This window comes from Maylandia zebra, linkage group LG7 (genome assembly GCF_041146795.1).
Source record: "Maylandia zebra isolate NMK-2024a linkage group LG7, Mzebra_GT3a, whole genome shotgun sequence".
In the NCBI taxonomy this organism is placed as follows: domain Eukaryota; kingdom Metazoa; phylum Chordata; class Actinopteri; order Cichliformes; family Cichlidae; genus Maylandia; species Maylandia zebra.
The window spans coordinates 62,853,269-62,872,150 of record NC_135173.1 but is presented as its reverse complement, the minus strand read 5'-3'; the positions used below and the strand labels follow the sequence as shown (position 1 = coordinate 62,872,150).

At 42.4% G+C, this 18,882-nt stretch overlaps 1 protein-coding gene across 1 annotated transcript in view; it reads right to left on the bottom strand.

The window, feature by feature from the left end:
* Positions 1-2,655: 2,655 nt before the first annotated feature.
* hipk3a (homeodomain interacting protein kinase 3a) overlaps positions 2,656-18,882 on the bottom strand; it is a 33,774-nt gene continuing 17,547 nt past the window's right edge. The window contains exons 5-18 of the mRNA XM_004569382.4: positions 18,346-18,469; positions 15,724-15,843; positions 15,073-15,159; positions 12,336-12,520; positions 12,023-12,185; positions 11,549-11,672; positions 11,314-11,408; positions 10,963-11,117; positions 10,512-10,673; positions 10,055-10,423; positions 9,726-9,887; positions 9,327-9,601; positions 8,021-8,169; positions 2,656-6,936 (exon numbers count right to left, since the gene is read on the bottom strand). Coding sequence (XP_004569439.3) covers positions 6,406-6,936; positions 8,021-8,169; positions 9,327-9,601; positions 9,726-9,887; positions 10,055-10,423; positions 10,512-10,673; positions 10,963-11,117; positions 11,314-11,408; positions 11,549-11,672; positions 12,023-12,185; positions 12,336-12,520; positions 15,073-15,159; positions 15,724-15,843; positions 18,346-18,469 — 2,701 coding nt within the window. The 3' untranslated portion in view covers positions 2,656-6,405. The remainder of the gene's footprint in view (positions 6,937-8,020; positions 8,170-9,326; positions 9,602-9,725; positions 9,888-10,054; positions 10,424-10,511; positions 10,674-10,962; positions 11,118-11,313; positions 11,409-11,548; positions 11,673-12,022; positions 12,186-12,335; positions 12,521-15,072; positions 15,160-15,723; positions 15,844-18,345; positions 18,470-18,882) is intronic.

Genomic DNA, 18,882 nt, shown 5'->3' with positions numbered 1-18,882 from the left:
AAAGAAAGTATCTGTCTGATATAATCTATAGCAGACAATGGTTCCCATGCGTATATGGTGCAATTCCTGGGCCTGCAGTCACTGCACCTGCCCAAAGTCCAAGCCGAAGCCCCCCGAAAAGGCCAAAGGTAGGCTGTAACATTACCTTCCTTTAACTCTTTGACTTGTATTGAGTTGCAGAACATTTTTATTCCATGCCTGTGAAAAAAAAAAAAAGGACTCTTCAGTGAGGAATACATAGCTTTGCAACAGGCAGCAGGTTTACTAAAAAACAATGATATGGTCTTTTTTTACCTTAAGGCATGAGTCACCATTTTTGTAAATCATGCAATGCCAATGAAAGCTGATGGGCTGCATCATCAGCAGTTTTGGCTTGTGTAAAAATTACAGTATCATGAGCATACATATGAAGTGCCAGATCTTTATTGGATGACCACTTAATTTCAGAATTTAAGAAACAATGCATGTGACTTTGGCCTGATATAAGCTTGGCATCCTTTCATCTCTCAAGCCTTTTTGTTAATTATGCCTTACTAAAAATTAGAGATGGCACGATACCACTTTTTTATGTCCGATACCGATATCATAAATTTGGATATCTGCCGATACCGATATGAATCCGATATAGTGTTTTTTAATCAACAAAACTGTTTTTTAAAATATCTTGCTGCATTTTGCAAGTCTGCAAGTTCATACTCAAGTTTAAAACAACAACTACACTAAAGCTGTTATACCTGTATACAAAAAAAATATTTCATAGTTCAGCAATACTGATCAATCTAATAAACTTAAACCTACACCATCCTCACTATTCTGGTATTTTAAAGAGTACTTAGCGTAAATATTAAGAAACCTAACTAATAGGGTTCCAACTCCCAGCAACAACAAAAATAAAAAAATAAAAAATAGGGAACCACCCCTCACGCTCCACCTCATGATGCTTAATCGACGTAATCAACCTTAATTTGATGAAGTGTGAAAAAAATGCACAGAAATCAATTATTTTTCAAGAAATATTAAATAGATTCAACATCTTTCTTCAACAAAATTGCAGACTGCACAGATGGTACCTTCCCAAAGGAAAAAGTACTATAGCTTACTAGGGTGTATATATTAGACTTAGTAGTCACTATATACAGTAATTGACTTCTATTCATTTTACATCAAATTAAAACTTTGGGTGTCAAATAATTATTTATTAAAAGCTCTATCGGCCCCCCTGGCTAAACTTTGCTAGATCCGCCCCTGCACAGTTACCAGCGTCAGCTATGTAGAAAAAGATCCTCGAGTAGAAAGTAATATTAAATAAATTCTAACAACAGCTTATCAAGCTTAAACGTGCTGCTGTTGTTCAGCCGCTGGTTTCCTCTTTCTGGTGCAAAGTGGGCCAAAAACAAAGACGGACTCGCGACAGAAAAGCCGATCAGCTGATCATTAAGCAGTTTCACGATTGAAGTAGCAGCCGGAGAGCGAGAGGCAGTCGCTCGTTAAGCTTAACGCAGGAATGCTTTACATTCAGAGATGGACTTACACACTTGCTTTACTTCTCTCGGGGATAACTTTGTCGGAGATGAAATGCCAGGTTGCTAGCGAAGCTCCACATGCTATCCAGACCACCGACAGGTCCTGCATGCCACAGTCGCTCTATCACGTGATGCATACTGCTCCGACGTGCTAACGTTCTGAGGTGAGTTACGGCGTGTTGCAAGTTTTGTGAGGTGCTTTCGTGATATTTAATGGATCGGATTACATTTTTTATTTTTCTCCGATATCCGATCCAGTAATTTAGGTCAGTATCGGACCGATACCGATACGTAATATCGGATCGGTCCATCTCTACTAAAAATGCGTACAACAGAGAAACAGCAGGGTTAAATGTAGTGTTAGGCACTTTGTTTCAGAAGGAGGTGGGCGGATCAAGACAAATATTGATAGCATCAATACCAACATTGGCATTGTATCAGATTGATACAAGTGTGGGAGGATCAGTACTTTGATTACTTTCACTAGAGAGAGGCACATTTACAGTCCAACTATCCATCTTCTTCCACTTATCCAGAGCTGGGTCGCGGGGGAGAGGTCTAAGCAGAGAAGCCCAGGCCTCCCTATCCCCAGGCACCTCCTCCAGCTTGTCTGCGGGAACACCAAGACGTTCACAGGCCAGCCGAGAGATATAATCTCTCCAGCGTGTCCTGGGCCTGCCCCATTTGCATCCCTGTCTCCAAAATACCCATTTTTAAGATACATGAAAATCTGTGATTTAATCAAATGTGTTCAGAATTTGCAAACTAATGATGATCTGATAAATCACAACACACTGCTCTCCCCTACATAATCGGTGTAAAGTATCAGAATCAGCACTGGAAATACTGGCCCTGTGTTGAATTGGTATTGGATCAATGCTGCAGTATTGCTCTGCACTGATTTCAGACACTGGATGAGCCAAGAGGGAGCACAAAGGCCAGTATAGGAGAAATGAGGAATATTGTCAGTCAGGCCAAGCCTTTGTAGTACAGTTCAGGGATAAAAATATGGAACTAGAAATGAACACAATGGGTCCACTTTAATATGATCCCAACAAACACATTTCGTGTTTTAATCCCTTTAAATAAACTTTCACGAATCATCAGTGTACAATCAGAGGCAGACACAGACTGAAGCAAAAGATCTTTTTTTAATTCCAAGTGAATCTTGACATGGTACACCATTTCATAATTTGACACTCACCAATAAGAGTCACCAAGAAGGAACCCGCTTTTTGTGACAAAGTATATACGGCTTGGTCACACTGAAACTCACTGAGAACTAGAGGAGGGGCGAGGGGCAGGAAAACGACTGCAAACTGGTAAGACACACATAATTACAACCAAACAATTATCATTTCCCCAGTCCTCAAATTGATGTATATTGCACAGTGCAGTTGCTACATGTCACACAAGTGTAGCATTTAAGATAAAAAATAAAACCAAAATGAAAAATCAAAGCCACACAAATCTACACATTTAGAACAGTAACAGATTCAATTTAGCAAGCATGTCTACATAATTGTGTCCAAGTACAACAAATGTTTACCCGATAATTTCATAGGTGCCATACAAAAATTCATGTGTTCACACTGCTTATTTTTCAGTCCATATGAGACATTGAGAGGATGTTTGGTAGCTTTGATATAGCGCCAATAACGGCAGGCCTGGGGGTCCAAATTTTAGTGTTAAGAGTGGAGCCATTTTTGGATTATTGCTTTTTTGGTTTTGTTTTTTATAAGAGGGACTCGTTAGTTACAATGCCTATAGGAGGAACTCTGTCACAGAAATTTCAGCTTTCCTCTTGTGTTTTATTGGTGTCCGAGCAGTCCTCAGGCCTGCTCGAGGATGCTGAGCACCAAGTGCTTTTGGATCCTGGGCTGTGCAACCCCTCTAGTGCCTTTGAGATTGTTAACCTCAAATGGAGAGGGGGGGGTTGTGGCGTGCGATGTTGCTGAATTTGGTACATCTCATCACCTGTGCGTGGCTGACAAAGAATACACACAGGGGCTGCACGCCGCAGGATTTAAAAACTGATTTTCCTTGGAGTGGAGTACATGTTACGGTGCAGTTGCACTCCAAGCCAAACTGCGCACCATCGCGCATCACTTAAAATTCATCAACGCGGTAGAATAGTAGACAAAAAAACCAAACAGGATACACCCATTAATTAAGCAACATAGCAAAAACCCATATGATGTAATACAATAAGCAGATCAGGGTGGGATAACTTTGGAGCTAAACCTTTGAATATTAATTGATAGATAAAGCCTTTTGAAGGAGCCCCTGACTGAAACACATGATGTCTGCCTATGGTAATAGCTGCATATCAACATCCCAATCACAAAAAAAAGCAAGAAAAAAAAAAAAAAAAAAAAAGCTGTGCAGCCAACAGAAACGCAACAACATTTGAAAACCACAAACAGATGTCGAGTTCCACAAATACATTCACTGTTTGAGAGTAAAGCTTTGCATTTGTGTATGTTCAGGCCCTATGTTCTGGAGTACTGCACAAGTACGGTGAGCACGATGAAACATTCCCTGACTTGAACCTTCTTAGGATTCTGTGAAAAGAGGGATTGTTTTTAGACGTCATGTCGGTCTAACAAACAAACTTTGGATTTTTTTCTTCTTCTTTTTTTGTGAAAACAGGATCTGATCCCGTTAGAAAGAAAACTAGTCTTAACGCGTGACTGCTTTGATATTGATGCGAGACATCATCTCTCAGCCACTTGTATGAAGAAAGGCACTAGTTGTACAGTACGAAGAATTGCGAATACAGTCCGATAACGCAAATAAGAAGAAAACGATAATACGTCAACAGCACACAGAATCAAAGAGTGAATCCAGCCTACGTTTGAAATACTGATGCTAAATACATACGCACAAAACACACACACACACACACACACACACACACACACACACACCAAAAAGCACTGAATTTAAAAAAAAAAAAAAAAAAAGGGGGGGGGGGGGGGGGAGAGAGAGAGAGAGAAAAGGAAAACTCATAACTTCCATTACAGCAGTTTACAATCACTTCAAAACAACAAAGCCAATATACAGAGGCACTATCATATAGAGTAGCATTCAATATACTCTAGGATCAAAATAAACCCCACTTCTATTGTATCTAGCTGTCAGAACTACAATATAGGAACGAGAATGCAGGCTAGAATGAGATTAATCCTCGAAATTCACAGCTACGAAGTGGCAGATAATCAGTACATAGCAGCTTATTATCTAATACATTCCAAAAAACAATTTGCCAAACACAGCTCAGAAAATAATAATAATAATAATAAAACCTCAACCAAAACACTCAAAATAGAGATCTCACAATATATTCCAATGTTGACAACCGCAACAAGTATGCTGGAAGTGAAAAAGAGAGAAATATCGTCGACCATGCTTCAGTAATTATTAAAAACAAACAGTCTTTGGTGCTGATTGGAGTAAAATACCAGCTGATATGACGGGTAAAGACACAGCTCTACTACACGGTGGGGGGAAAAGAAAGTCGAAAAACACTAGAAACACACAAATCAAGGCTATGCATCCACCCTGAAGGAATGTATCAAAACTGACAACAGGCTTCAATACATGGACCAAAAAAAAAAAAAAAAAAAAGGTTTGCCTCACATGAATAATTTCAAACGATTATAACTCTAATACTCGATAGCCCAGCACTGATACTGTAAGTTGATAGGTTATTTCAAACACTGAAAAGCAGTTTAAAGTAAAAACATAAAAATTCATGTTTTTTTAAAGTCTATGCCACTCCCAAAATCTAGAACGTAAAATGCATTAATGCAAGTCTAGCCTAAATGCCAAATAATAAAAACACAGCAACCCAGAGTCTATCTAGATTGTATTGCAGTTACAGTAAACAGTGACAATACTGTTGTGAATTAAGTATTATAGTGAATAGAAAACGATTATCAAAATATCAAATCACTCTTTATGTACATAAAAAGCTCATTCAGTCAAAGCCCTATGTGTGCAGCCTCTAGCTAAAAGAAATCCATACTCTGACTTAGAAAGCACACCCAAGTCCAACGTTTGCCAATATTATAACATGAAAACAAGGATTAACCTCATATGTATCCAATAAGCCCATCTTATTTAAACTCTGTAGGTTAAGTGCTGCAAGACTATTTAAATGTACAATCTACTGTATAAGCTCCTGAAGTAACGTCAGAGACACTCGTTTTAAGGCACTAAGAGAGGGCAGCAGTACAGTCTGCCCGAAACAAAGAGGGGGTGGGGGGCTATCAGCGGTCGTCGATACACACTGGGATGGCTTAACAAACACAATCTGACCGGCTTGTACATGCTACAAGGCAATAAGGATAAAGGGGGAGAGAGGCTGGGCCGCCTGACAGCAACAACTACTGATTTCCAGCCGTGAATTAGATCATACTCTCTGAAAAACAACCACTGATGGGAGGTAACATGCAAAGGACACATTCTTAATTAAAATTTCCTTATTGTCATATGAATTCATTCACTCCCGTTGCGCTCTCTTTAAAGCTTTGCGGTTCTAATCTATTATTACTTCTGTTAGTCGATTTCACGGAGAGTCTTTCAGAGCTCAAGATGCTCCGACAATCAAAACATAATCAATGAATCGGGATTACAGGCTGGGAATTTCTTTGTCCTCCGAACTTTAACGTCATCTTCGGCATTGTTACTTTTTTTCTTACTCTGTCCGCTATGATATGTTGTTTTCCATCTTCCCATCTTCTTCTTGCTCATCTTCATCATTACATGCATCCATTTTGTGCTCTGCTGCTAGCTCTCCCGGCCCAGGTTGATGCCCCTGTCCACTTCCCGTGGCCCTTCCTGACCAGAAGGTACTGCTGTGGCCCCGCCCTGCTCCTCAGATATAAGAGAACTGGGGGTGGTGGCTGAGCTTGGTGGGGCTCAGAGGGAAGCCTGTGTAGGCGGCTGGGGAGGCCATGTAAGGGTGAGGAGGGGGCGGTGGAGGAGGGAAGGGAGGCTTGAACTGGTGGGGGTGGGCGGCATATCCAGGCTGGTGGTGCGGGTGGATGGTTGGGGAAGGGAGGAGCCTGTGAGGGTGGGGAGCGGGGTGTCCAGGGTGGTGAGGGTGGGCGCTGATGCTCAGGGTCACCTGGTGAACTATAGCGCCTCCTTGGGGGTGGGAAAGACCGTAGCCATGCTGGAGGAGAGGGGGAGGAGGTGGGCGAGAAGGCAGGATGGGGTGGGGATGGTGGGCGGTGGTGAGTGGGCCGCTGGGAGGGTAGGACAGCAGAGTGTGGGGGGCGGCTGAGGTGTGTGTGGGGCTGAAGGTGTGCGTGTGGACAGTAGGGGGAATGTAGGCGTGCGGCCGCAGAGGCCCATAGTTGCCGTTCCATTCTTTGCTGCTCTGGTTTGAAGCGTACGGCTGCACCTGAGGGAGAGGACAGACAAAGAAGACTCATTTAACACCAGGCGCAACTCACACAGGAGCAGTCTGAGACCTCTGATATATGCGCATGCTCTTCTCTCTCAGAGTAAGACCAGAACACTGACATTACTCGTGTCTGTTGCTGTGAACATGAGCTCATAGATACACAGCCTAACGCTGCTGAGTTTTCCACTCCACTAAAAAAACAAAAAAAACAACAAACTCTTGTTTTACTTTCAACTGGCAGCAACAAAAAACAATATTAGAGATTACTGATTTAGCTTTTTGATTCACAGGTGAACTCTGGGTGATATCTGGACATGTTGGAAACCATTACTGGCCTGAACGCACCAGCAGCCAGTCAACTGGCTCAACAAGTTTTTTTTGCTGGTCCTAAGCCACTGGTTAAGTCATTTCATGAACAGAGATTAGAAGAGCTCAGAAAAGGGAAACAAAAACTTTCAGCACCTCTGTAAGTAATCCATCGCAGACAAAGTGTATAAATTGCACATTGTCTTTCCATGTAATCTATGCTGTGAACCATTTCTTGGCTGAAAGCAGAAACTTTCAAGTTTTTGCCAGTACGCGACCACACACACACACACGTGCAAGCTTCAGAGATGCAGATTATGTTACCGCCACTCAGAAACAGCAGTTTCCTGGTAAACAGTGGCAGCATAAAAGACAGATTCTTGAGTATAAACATACAGCTGACTGCACAAGCTGACAATATCAGAATCAGTATATGCCATTAATCCTTGGGGTGGGTTGTTTAACTTTGTAACATGCACTCAATTCCAATCGGGAAGAAAAATGAAATTTACAATTGACTTAGTAGTCGATTAAAATCTGCCTCATTACTACTTTGAAAGTTCACTGGCTTCTTACAAGTTAGTCCTGATCCCTGGTTTTCCCTTCCAGCTGTTCACTGTTGTTACAGTCAGCCTCATAGACAAACACACAGTACCACATACAGAGTGTGGGAAACACAGAGTCCTCCTGGAATGATCTCCTCTAAGTAGAAGCAAACCTTAGTTCAAACCTGTTAACGGCCTATATATTAACAAGAGAAAGGACACAAACTGACCTGTCCAAAGCCCAGAGGGTGCTGCTGCCCAGTCACCTTTTGCTGTCGGGACAGCAGGGGGGCAGATGGGAGGAGGGGGATGGAGGAGGGAGTGCTCTGTTGTCCTACGAAGCTGCATCGCCCTTTGGACCGGGACCAGGACTCTAAGACTGGAAGAGACAGAAGACACATTATTCAAACAAAAGCATATACAAAACCAAAAATAGACTCCAGGTTTAGTCTGTGTGACTAAAAAGTAACAGCAACAACCACAATGACTTCAAACAAGAATGCACACCAGAGTGACAGTAGGTTTACTCTGTTTAAAGAACATGAAACTTTTGGCATCTCAAAATGTGACCATTACTAATTTAAGTTAACATGACATATTTTAACCTGTCATGACTCAAAATGTTAAAAAAAAAAAAAAAAAAAAAAGCCTTACTCCTGAATATATGTAAACAGCTGGGAATCTTCACATACAACACAGAACCATTAAACAGATAAGAAAATCCATAAAATCAGGCAAAGGGGAAAATGGACACTCAGAAAATGGCATCTGAGCAAAGTTGATCCTCAGACTCTGATCTGTATCAGTTTTAAACTCACTGCACAATTAACACATTTATAATACCAAATTATATTCTGGGTATAGAAACTGATCTCATGTCAGTGTCTTAGGATAACTTTTGCTGCACAGCAAGAACCAACGGCAAAAACTCAAGCTCTGGTCCAGTACCAAACCAAATGCATCCTCCTTTCCCCCTCCGTACGTAGGATCCAACAGAGTATCCTGTCCTGTCTTTATGTAAACCTTTAGAAACTACTGTAATACAATGTGGATCACTGATGGAAGACTATGCAGATTTAAAGAAGAAAAACTTTTGAGGAACGTTTCAACTCAAACGGAGGGAAAGCCATAACAGAGGCAATGTTAGCATTGCCTACAATGGATGCATCTTTTGAGGTCTTAGACTAGAAGAAAGTCTTCTGCTGTTGTCTCTTGATCACCTGTTAAAGCCTCTATGACCCACTAGGGGGCGGTAAGCCCCTACTGCTTCCAAATGACCTGTAAAGCAAACACCACCAAAGCACAGGTGACAGACCACACAACTGGGCCAAAAACATGACCACCCCCACCACTATTTCAGGTGGGTTGTTTAAAAACTCCACTTTTATACACTTTTTAAAGAAAAACAAAAACAGCGCAAAGCTCTCTGTACGTGTAACAAAAAACAAACAAAAAGATACAATAAAACAAAAACAACCTCAGATTATAATTATACACATAGACAAACTTTGCATTGAAGAATCAGATTTCACTGACCGGTTCTCTGGACACGCTCCTCTATCCCCTGAGTGTTGTTATTCTGCACTCTCATTGGTGGAACTACCATTGTCCTGATGCCACGTGGGCTCCTGCCCTGCACAGTAGGCGAAGGTAGTGGCGCTACTACGGCAGCCAAAGACGGGTGGTTGTTGTGGTTACTGTTGTCAAGGTAACGATAGGAACTGTTGCCGCGAGGGGAAGTCGACGTGTCGGATGAGGGGGAGCCTTCCACTGTGTCACAGCCGCTCTCGTGACCATCATCCTCAGACATGCTGAACGGGAGGGGAGGGACAAACAAACATAAAGAAGATTCAAGCAACCGCTACTTAAAAGTGTTTTCAGTGTTTTTCTGTTGAGCAACTTTTTTTTTAGTTACTGAAGGATGTAAACTGCTACCTGTTGGCTCTCTTGCATGGTGAGACTGAAGGGCTGGACTGAAGAGAGTTGGAGGCAAACGAACTGGTGCTGAGGCTGCTGTCGGGGCTGCTCAGTGAGCACACTCTCTCCATAGACAAACTGGTGTTTCCGCAAGCCTCACACACACACTTCTCTTTGCACCTGAGGAGACGTTTTTAGATTTTTTTTTTAAGTCTGAAACAGCCGAATTTAGAGGTAGTCTCTTGTATAATGCAGGGACTTTCACAGAATGTTGTACGTGAAGCTGACATGTTTTCCCTCATAAGCAGGGTGAGCTTGAACGAGTTAATTTTCCTGATTATACTCACTCATTCAGACGGCACCTCAGTGGTTGTTCCTCCCCACCCTCATCCTCTGCATCTGTCAGATCACTGTGGATGCTGATAACGCTGGGCGTGGGGCTCCCGTCAGTGCCGGCCATCAGAACCGCTACATCTCGCTGCCTGAGCAAGTCCGACTCTCTATTAGCGTTCGTCGCCACCTCTTTGAAGCAGCTCACTTCCTCCTCTGCATCATCATCGTCCTCATCTGTGTTTTGAACTTCTGGTTGCCTGGTTTCCACTAAAGGCACCTCCCTTTGAGGCTGCTCCCTTCCTGCCACTGCCTGTTCAACAGCATCAGCCATTTTGGGGGTCCGACATCCAGTGATGTGGACGTTGCTGGAGTGAGACAGGTTCCTTTAAACAGAATTATTTCATAAATGTTTAATATATCAGTGACAGAGAATCTAAAATCCAAAGACGTGCACAAGGAGCAGAAGCCAACCTGTTGTGACTGCGCCTATTCCTTTTATTGGTTGGCTGTGGCCACACAACGTGAGCTATGCCAATGTTGATCGGCTGATGGGCCGAGAGCGCTGGCATCTGATTAGTCAGAAGAGGTTGTTTGATCACTGCGTTATAGTGGCTGTTGTGTGGACGCACTTTCCTGTTACAGATTTTAAGAGTAAAGGGTGAAAGAGAAACATGAAGCTCCATATTTCGGGTAAAAGCATAAAGAGAATAGAAAACATGCTGTGACATGATAAGAAAAACAGTTACAACTCATGACTCCAGTAATGATATTTCAACCCTGCTTTGCACATCATTTGGTAATTCCCAAAATGAATCTTATCATTTTTGCACACATGCCAATAAAGAATTTGACAGAAAAATGTTGACCAGTGCAAGTCTTGCAAGCAGGGACTTTCCCCAGACTTTAAGTCTTTGTGACTCACCCCCAGTCGCTGATTCGCTGAGGTCCAGCTGTGGTGTCCTTGGTTAGGGAGGATGGTGGTGGTGGTGGTGGGTGAGAGGGAGGAGGCCCTACTGGAGTCATCTGCTGCCAGGCTGCTGGGACAAGGAGCTGCTGCCCCCGGTTAGACCAGGCCTGCTACAGGGACAAAGGAGTCAAATCATAGATGTTATGTAATCTTCTTTTGATCTCCATTGGCGTCAGAAGTGGTTTTTGAGGAACTTCTACTCAGTGACGCATCAGCAGTAGGGCGACGGGAGCTGAGAGTTACTCAGGGTGTGTCTGCCACTGCTTCTTTAACAGTTCAACTTATTGTTGCATGTACAGAGCTTACCTGAGCTATTACACCAGGCCTCACAGGTAAGGGTTGTATAGGAGGTGCCTGAGTTGCCATGGGGACAGAATAACCTGCTGGCTGATTAAGGTTGCCTTAAAAAACAGAAAATTTTAATTAAATTAAACTGTTACACAATAACTAAATTTTATGCCATTTGGGTAAAGTTACTTCTTAGAAAATATAAAATGAATGTTGTGTAACTGCCAAAAGAAGCTATGAACAGTCGATATACCTTGCATGGTTGGAGGACAAAGAAGGAGGGCAGGTGGGAATGAGTCACTGCACCCGAACTGACCATTTCCGGTTGTCAGAGCTATCCCCGGATGCAACACTGATGGAGCCGACTGGGTGATAGCCTGCTTCAGGTACGTGTACACAGAGGCAACGGCAGAGCAGAGAGCAGTGAGTGATAGACAGAAATCAGGTGAGAAGGTAGAGGAGAAGAGAGGAAATGAAAAGGAGCGGTGACAAAGAGACACAACAAAGGTTAGCCATGAAAAGAAGATAACGACAGCGGTGCCAGTGAAGTCAATGTGACAGAAATATTTAATCCAGTTTACTACAGTGATGCATTACAGCAACTTCAGGTCAACATTAAAGAATATGCCAACAGAAACAATATGTTAATTAATTGTACATGTTTAGAGGCATTTATGCACTTGCTGTGCTGAATGACAGACTAAACCTATTCCTAGCACATTCTCACCTGAGTGTGGATTGGTATGTTGCTGTAGCCCAGGAGGCCAGAGGAGGCAGTGGGAGCTAGAGGTGGCCTTGAGAAATGAATGGTGTTCTGGTTGAGAGCGTCAAAAACTGCATTGCTGGACCGAGTGTGGCACATGTCCATGATGCGGAAAGATGACTGCACACTGGTAAGGGTGACAAGGGAAGCTGTACGTTTGTGGTTCACGAGTACATACTGTATTTTTACCATGCCAGTGTGCTCTAAGTTAGACAGGAGAAAGGAAGCACACAGGAATGTGAAAATCAACACATCTTGTGAGCTGTCGTAGTCTTACTGGTTGCTGTGAGGGTAGTCCAGAAGATGAGTCATAGTGAGGAAGGGGTGACTGAGGACACTGGTGGGAACAGTCCTGTCTTCGGCATCGACCAAAAGCATGCTCTTAAGCAGAGACACAAACTCCCGCCTGTCTGCCTTCTCTGCTTGCATGTCAGCGTTATCAGGACTCAGCACCAAGTTCACCTAATTGACAGAGCAAGTCACAGCCACAAACTTAGGTTTAAATATATATTTTGTGAAGGTAAGACTTGTATTGTATTGTAAGGTGTTTTATTTGTGTCTGGTGTAGGGATGGGTATCGTTTAGGTTTTATCCGATACCGGTGCCAAATCGGTACTTTTGAAACGGTGCCGGTGCTCAAACGGTGCTCAAACCGGTGCTTAAAGAATGGAGAACACAAAATTGGTCCAAAAACCTCTCATGTTCAGCTGTTTTTTGTAAAAATATAACAATGTTAGCCTTTTCTGCAGCTATGGGGCATATATGGCATCACTCTTGGCTGGAAGCAGTGCTTAAACAATGGAAAAAACACAAACTTTGTCCTAAACCTCTCATGTTTAACGGTTTTCCACTTTTTCTTTGGTCATTTTAGCCTTTTTAGCCAGGGTGAAGGGAGTATCTGCCATCAAACAAGAAGACAGCCGCATGTAGCTACGACGGTGTTTGCTAGTTCACCTTACATGCATTAATGTAATAACGTGGTTAGCCTACTCAACGTAAATTAGCTACTCACGCAGAGAAGAACGGCTGCTGCCACCATCATCCTCATCATTTCTGCTACACTGGCAGGGCTAGGGGCCAGGACTCTCCTCTTCGTGTTTTTGGGGGATGTTGCATAACAGTAGAGCTGGGCGATAGAACGATAATGATATGTATCGCGATATAACTTTTACTCGATAGAGAAATTAAGCTATCGCGATAGACCTCGCCGCTCTTGTCCTCTTAAAAAAAAAAATAAAAAAAAAAAAGGTCAGCCAATCCAAATTAAGTAGCGCAGAGCCGAACCAATCACAGCCGCAGCGTCACGTCGCGTGACTTGTTACGTACAGCACAAGTGCCAAGCCGCACGTGTGTTTGTTTGGGAAGCAGCCAGCGGGTAATGGAGGAAATGAGTGTGCCGACTAGAAAAATCAACCGAGCGTGACCGAAGAGAAAACAGATGATGGTTCCAATGCCGGAGAGATTGTCAAACGGAAGAGCCATAGAAGCTCCGTAGTGTGAAGGTATTTCGGCTATTTCAAGTCTGACAAAAAACAGAGTAGCATGCACTGTAAATTGTGCCGAAAGCAAGTCTGGAAATACAATAAACTGGTGCATGCGTCACACTGTGCGCCACGTTATTGTTTCGGTGAAATGGATTTCTACAATACTGTTAATTCTACTCTCTGCAGTGTTTAAATGCTTACATATACACACAGTTACTGTCCCTCCACACATACGACTCTGTTCTGCTTCTATGCCCCAGCTTTGTTTACTTTTTCCCACCGAGGCTTCTAGACTTCTGATTGGCCAACATTTCTGCACGGTTAGGAATCTAGCGCCACCTGCTGCTTTGGCATGTTCATAGCAGCGTTTTCCTTCATTTCTGCCTTTATGTGTGGACGGGATTATTTTTTAAAACGAAAACGGAAAATCTCCGTTTTCAAAAATACCCGTGTACGTGTGGACGTAGCCTCAGTCTCTGACTGGAAGCACTAATTCGTCATTCGGCTTTTGTCAGACTAAAGTAACTGTTAAAACTGTTTGAAAAGCTAAGCTATACAAGAAGGAGAGATGGAGAATTTCCTTTTAGTTCTCAGTTTATTTGATATTGACAAAAGTTAGTCAGTTTTGTCTGTTCTTCTGTAAAACAAACTAAGATTTATTTTTAGAATTAATATTTTGTTTCTAAGTGGAATTGACAATTTAGTAGTCTGTTTCGTTTGTTCTATTTTGAAACTTAAACGCTTTAGCGGCTGCCTTTTGTGTAGTTTGCAATATTTGCCTTTATTTATCTGAAAAAGTCTCATGTTCCTTAAGTACATCTACCCTGTTGAACTTATTATGGGAAATAAATATTTAAATAAAAACAAGCTGCTGATTATTTCACATTTTACTTGTGAGCAACGGCACATTTAAATCTTACAAATATAGTTATTTGGCTTATATCGTGATAGATATCGTTATCGCCTGAAATGAAAAAAACATATCGTGATATGAAAAAATCTCATATCGCCCAGCTCTACATAACAGGCAACCCACCCGCAGTAGATGTGCTCGGTGTGAGGTCTCGCAGCAAGCTATCAAATACGGCGCATTTCTGGGCTTTTAAAAAAAACGCTATGCGTCGCCAGGTGTTTCATCGGATTCGAGGTGTTACCTCCTTTGACAGTATCACAGTATCAGCTTAAAGCACTTGTTGCTGCTGAGTTTGCATATTTTGCTATGAAGTACAGCCAGACTTTTGACCGCTTCGCCTTGGGCATTTTTAATCTGTAGCTCTGCTCTAACAGAACGTACGTACCTGGCCCCGCCTACTATCCTCGGAAACGTAAAATGATTGGCTAGAATCTAAAGTGTATCACAGCTCAGGAAAAAAAAGCACCGAAATAAAGCACCGAAATGTGCGCTGCTTTTCGGTCTGGTTACTACCGTTTATGTCAGAACCGGTGCCATCATGGCACCGGACACCGGTACCCATCCCTAGTCTGGTGTGGTTTGATTTGATGCAAGTGATTTGGTTTATAAAGACTCACGTGGGCTATGTCATCCAGACAGCTGAAGATGTACTTTCTGGCCTCTTTGGATTTAAGTCCTGTCTCTTTCTCATGCTCCTCTGTTGTCTGGAGGATGAACAGGAACATGAAGATAAATATTTCAGACACATAAATGTAATATGTTAAGACTTTTGTATAAGCAGGGGTTTGCATCTCTGTGTTTTGGAAATTATTACTGGATTTGTTTCAGAGATGAGGGATGAAAGGTTAGAGTATTACATAGCAGGGAGAGCAAACTATACACGTCAGCATGCAAATCTGGACGCGCAACTTGTTCCAACTGAGTTTTGCTGGAAAGTACACGTACAGATAAACACTCGGCTTACATTAATTTAAACTGTATTTAAAGTCAGCTCAGCAGGTAGTCTAAACACAGTTTCACATTTCCTTCGGCTTTCCTCCGGGTTTGCCGGCTTTGTTCTGTTTGGAAAAGATCATGCAGCTGTTTCCTATTGGGAATGTACTGCCACTTCTTATTTTTCCATGACTGCAAGGATCTTTCACTTGACTTTTTTCTAAAATTTTAATAAACAATTACTGACTTTTAATGATGTGTAGTTGGCAGGAAGAGGCAGACATTGTGTTTGTGTCATATATGTGTCTATTTTTGTAGGATCTGAATGCACATACTTTTAGTCTCCACGATGCATAGGGAGAATCTGATTCTTTGGAGAAGAAACGAGAGGTCTTGGTCCCCTTGTTGAGCAGCTGCTCGGGAGGCAGGCCTTGAGTCTGAGAGATGTACCGGATCTGAGCGGTGAAAGAAAGCAGACAGGACGCAGTGAGGAAGAGGCAGAGGAAGGAAGAGGAAGAAAATAACAGGAAAGTCACAATCAGTCACAACAACTTACATAATCACTGCATAAAACCACACCAACATGAGCATCACGAATGTAATGAATTTTACCCAGTTTCTATATTAGTTTAAATCAGCTGATGCAGTCTGCTTGTGTAAATATGTATATGACTATTCTTTAAAAAGAACATAAGGTAGACTGAAACACTTTCTCCAACATGTATCCCATAGTGCATGTTAGAGTTTGTATTGTTGATTGTCATTTATGCTTAGAAATATTTAACCATAGATGCTTAGAGGTGTATAATCAATTGTGTAGTGATAAGTTGTGTGATCTTTAACAGGCTACAGAGGCTTGGTGTGTATTCCACACTAGAATGCACACCTACATCCTGGGAGCACGGGAAGAGGTCGCATCTTGTCTTAATTGTTTTATGGTAGGATTAACGTAGCTACGTCTGTTCTAGTCTAAGTGCTTTTCTGTTTAGATGAACTGCTGGACTTCCTCACCGGGGGGGGTCTAGTCTACCCTCTTCCTGACCAAGGATGTTTGACCCTTTGATCAGCAACACACACACACACACAGGCAAGGTACTCTTTGTTTGTATGTAGACGTCGTATGTTAATGAACCTATGCATATTCATGTAACCTCAATAAAAGGACAGTGTTACGGGAGGACGGACGAGACCAACTGGAGTCAAGCGGTTGTCCGGTTCTCTCCCGTGCACGAGTAACATGAAGAACTTTGCCTATTTGTGTCTTGCTTAGCAGTGTAATTATATTGTCTTAACGTTCCAGCGAATAGGTTTATGCTACAAACCTATCAGTGCATGTTGGAGAAACCATTTTATTAATAACAATCTTCACCCACAAAATGTAATCAAAGGCTCAAATGTTAAGTGGCAGATTCATATGTTCTCAGTCCATGTGTAAGAAAGGATGGCCACCTTTTACCCTTTCCCCCTCTAACTAACAAGTCCAAACTTTTTGTAGTTGACTGCAAGAAATCACAAAGTTTAACACAGCTGAATCATGTAATTTCACAATGTTTTTATTGGGATGTGTAGGCCTCTATCTGATGTTTATTTAATGAGCATGAAAATCCATTTCTATTTATCAGCCCATGCTTAATTTTACTAATTTGTGAGACATTTTAAAATGCCACTGAAGGTGGGATTACCTTCGCAGTGTGATAACACAAAAGTAAACCATCGTGCCCTGATGTAGGATGTCTTTTACCAAGATTGGTTGAGCTGACCCCCCAGGCTTGATTAAACATCTTAAATACTACGATACTCCAGAAATTCCATGAAAAACACAAATCCTACAGTAACAATTTTACAGTGTGTATGTGTGTACATGTCATGTCTACGGCCTAGAACAAATACACCGACTTGCCAGAGAGCACTGGACTGAGAACCTGCTGATGGTGCACTGAACGCCAACCACACTGTCTATGTGTGCACAAGTGTGTGTTATGTGTGCACGTGTGAGTGTGCGCACTTGTCTACCATCAGGCTTATGTTTATAAATACATTTTGCTGTGTAGAGTGGAACTGCAGTGAGCCTTGGCATAGGACAGCATGCTTTTCGGGACTCGATGTGCACGCGTGAGTGTGTGTCCTGGCATGGCCTTGTGATACAGAGCTGTCAAAGCTCAGCGGATGACTATCAGCTACTCTCTGACTGATGACAGTTCAAAGCATTAGCTTCTTATAGAGGAACAAGGACCTCCAAAAACACTGAGAAACACACAATAAAGCAGGGACGATTTTAAAGAATCGATTGCTTGGTTTGGCAACCAAGCAATCGATTCTTTAAAAAAAACAAAACAAAAAAACAACTACGTTTGATTATTTGATGTTTGAAATTCATGTCAAAACACACAACGGTGTCCCACTTTTTTCCCTTCAAATTTCTAAACCCATGACGGCCTTCATTCTGGACCTCGATGAGTTGACTATGGTCAAATGCAGGATAATCCTGCACTAGTCTGTGAATGTGTTATGGGCCTGTTCCCATGCTCCCTCTCCCTTGCCGGGGGACTCCGTTTAGGGTCCCTGTTGTATAGTTTAGATCGCCCAACCCTGTGGGAAGATAATCACACACTGCCAGGAACAATTTCCTGATTCACTTAGTCCAGATTAGTATTAGGTGGACTTCATCAAGGATTTGTTGGACCACAGTCATAAAGCAGGAGAGAGATTGGGAAGCAACAACAAATGAAGGTTTAACTGTGTAATAAAAATACTATCGTTAGGCTCCTGGGAAAACACAGCCAAGAATGAATTATACACACTAAATTTATTTTCTGCAAAAATGAGGTTTAATTTTATTTTCTCCACCTTATTCTGCCTTCATTTATGAAAGGTCTCCCTCTTCAGGCTTTCTGTCCTTGAGAGTGTGCATGTGTGTGCGCGCGTTTGTGTGCGTGTGTGCGGGAGGGGAAAGTCACCTGGTCGTACTCCAGCGCTCCAGGGTAGAGAGGCCAACCCAAGAAGAGCTCAGCTATCACACATCCCAGCGACCACATGTCTATGGCCTCACAAAATGGCAGGCCCAAAATAATCTCTGGAGCCCTGCAGAGAGAAAAGAGAAAGAAAAGGTTACGCCTGGGAGTTGTTCACCAAGTATAATCACAAACAGGTCATACTGACACAACCCAGAGAACAACAAAATAAGTATGGATTGACAAGAGTGGAAAGGCTGGGACCGCTGCAGCTTTTGTTGGATGGAGCTCAAAAGAGGTTGAACAGGAATGTTTATGAGAACAAAAAGGTAAAACAGCTCAGCAGACACCAAGCATACACCCAGGGCATTAAAGACAGCCCAGGGACTAGTGGATGAGAAACTTGCACTTCTGGACTTGTCTGTTTAGTTGCATAATTAACCGTTACATTTAGAACACAATGAACTTTTCTGAAACTAAGACCGTTGTGGCAATGTGGGAAGACAGAACCATGAAAACCATTCAAGAAAAACAGATTATTGT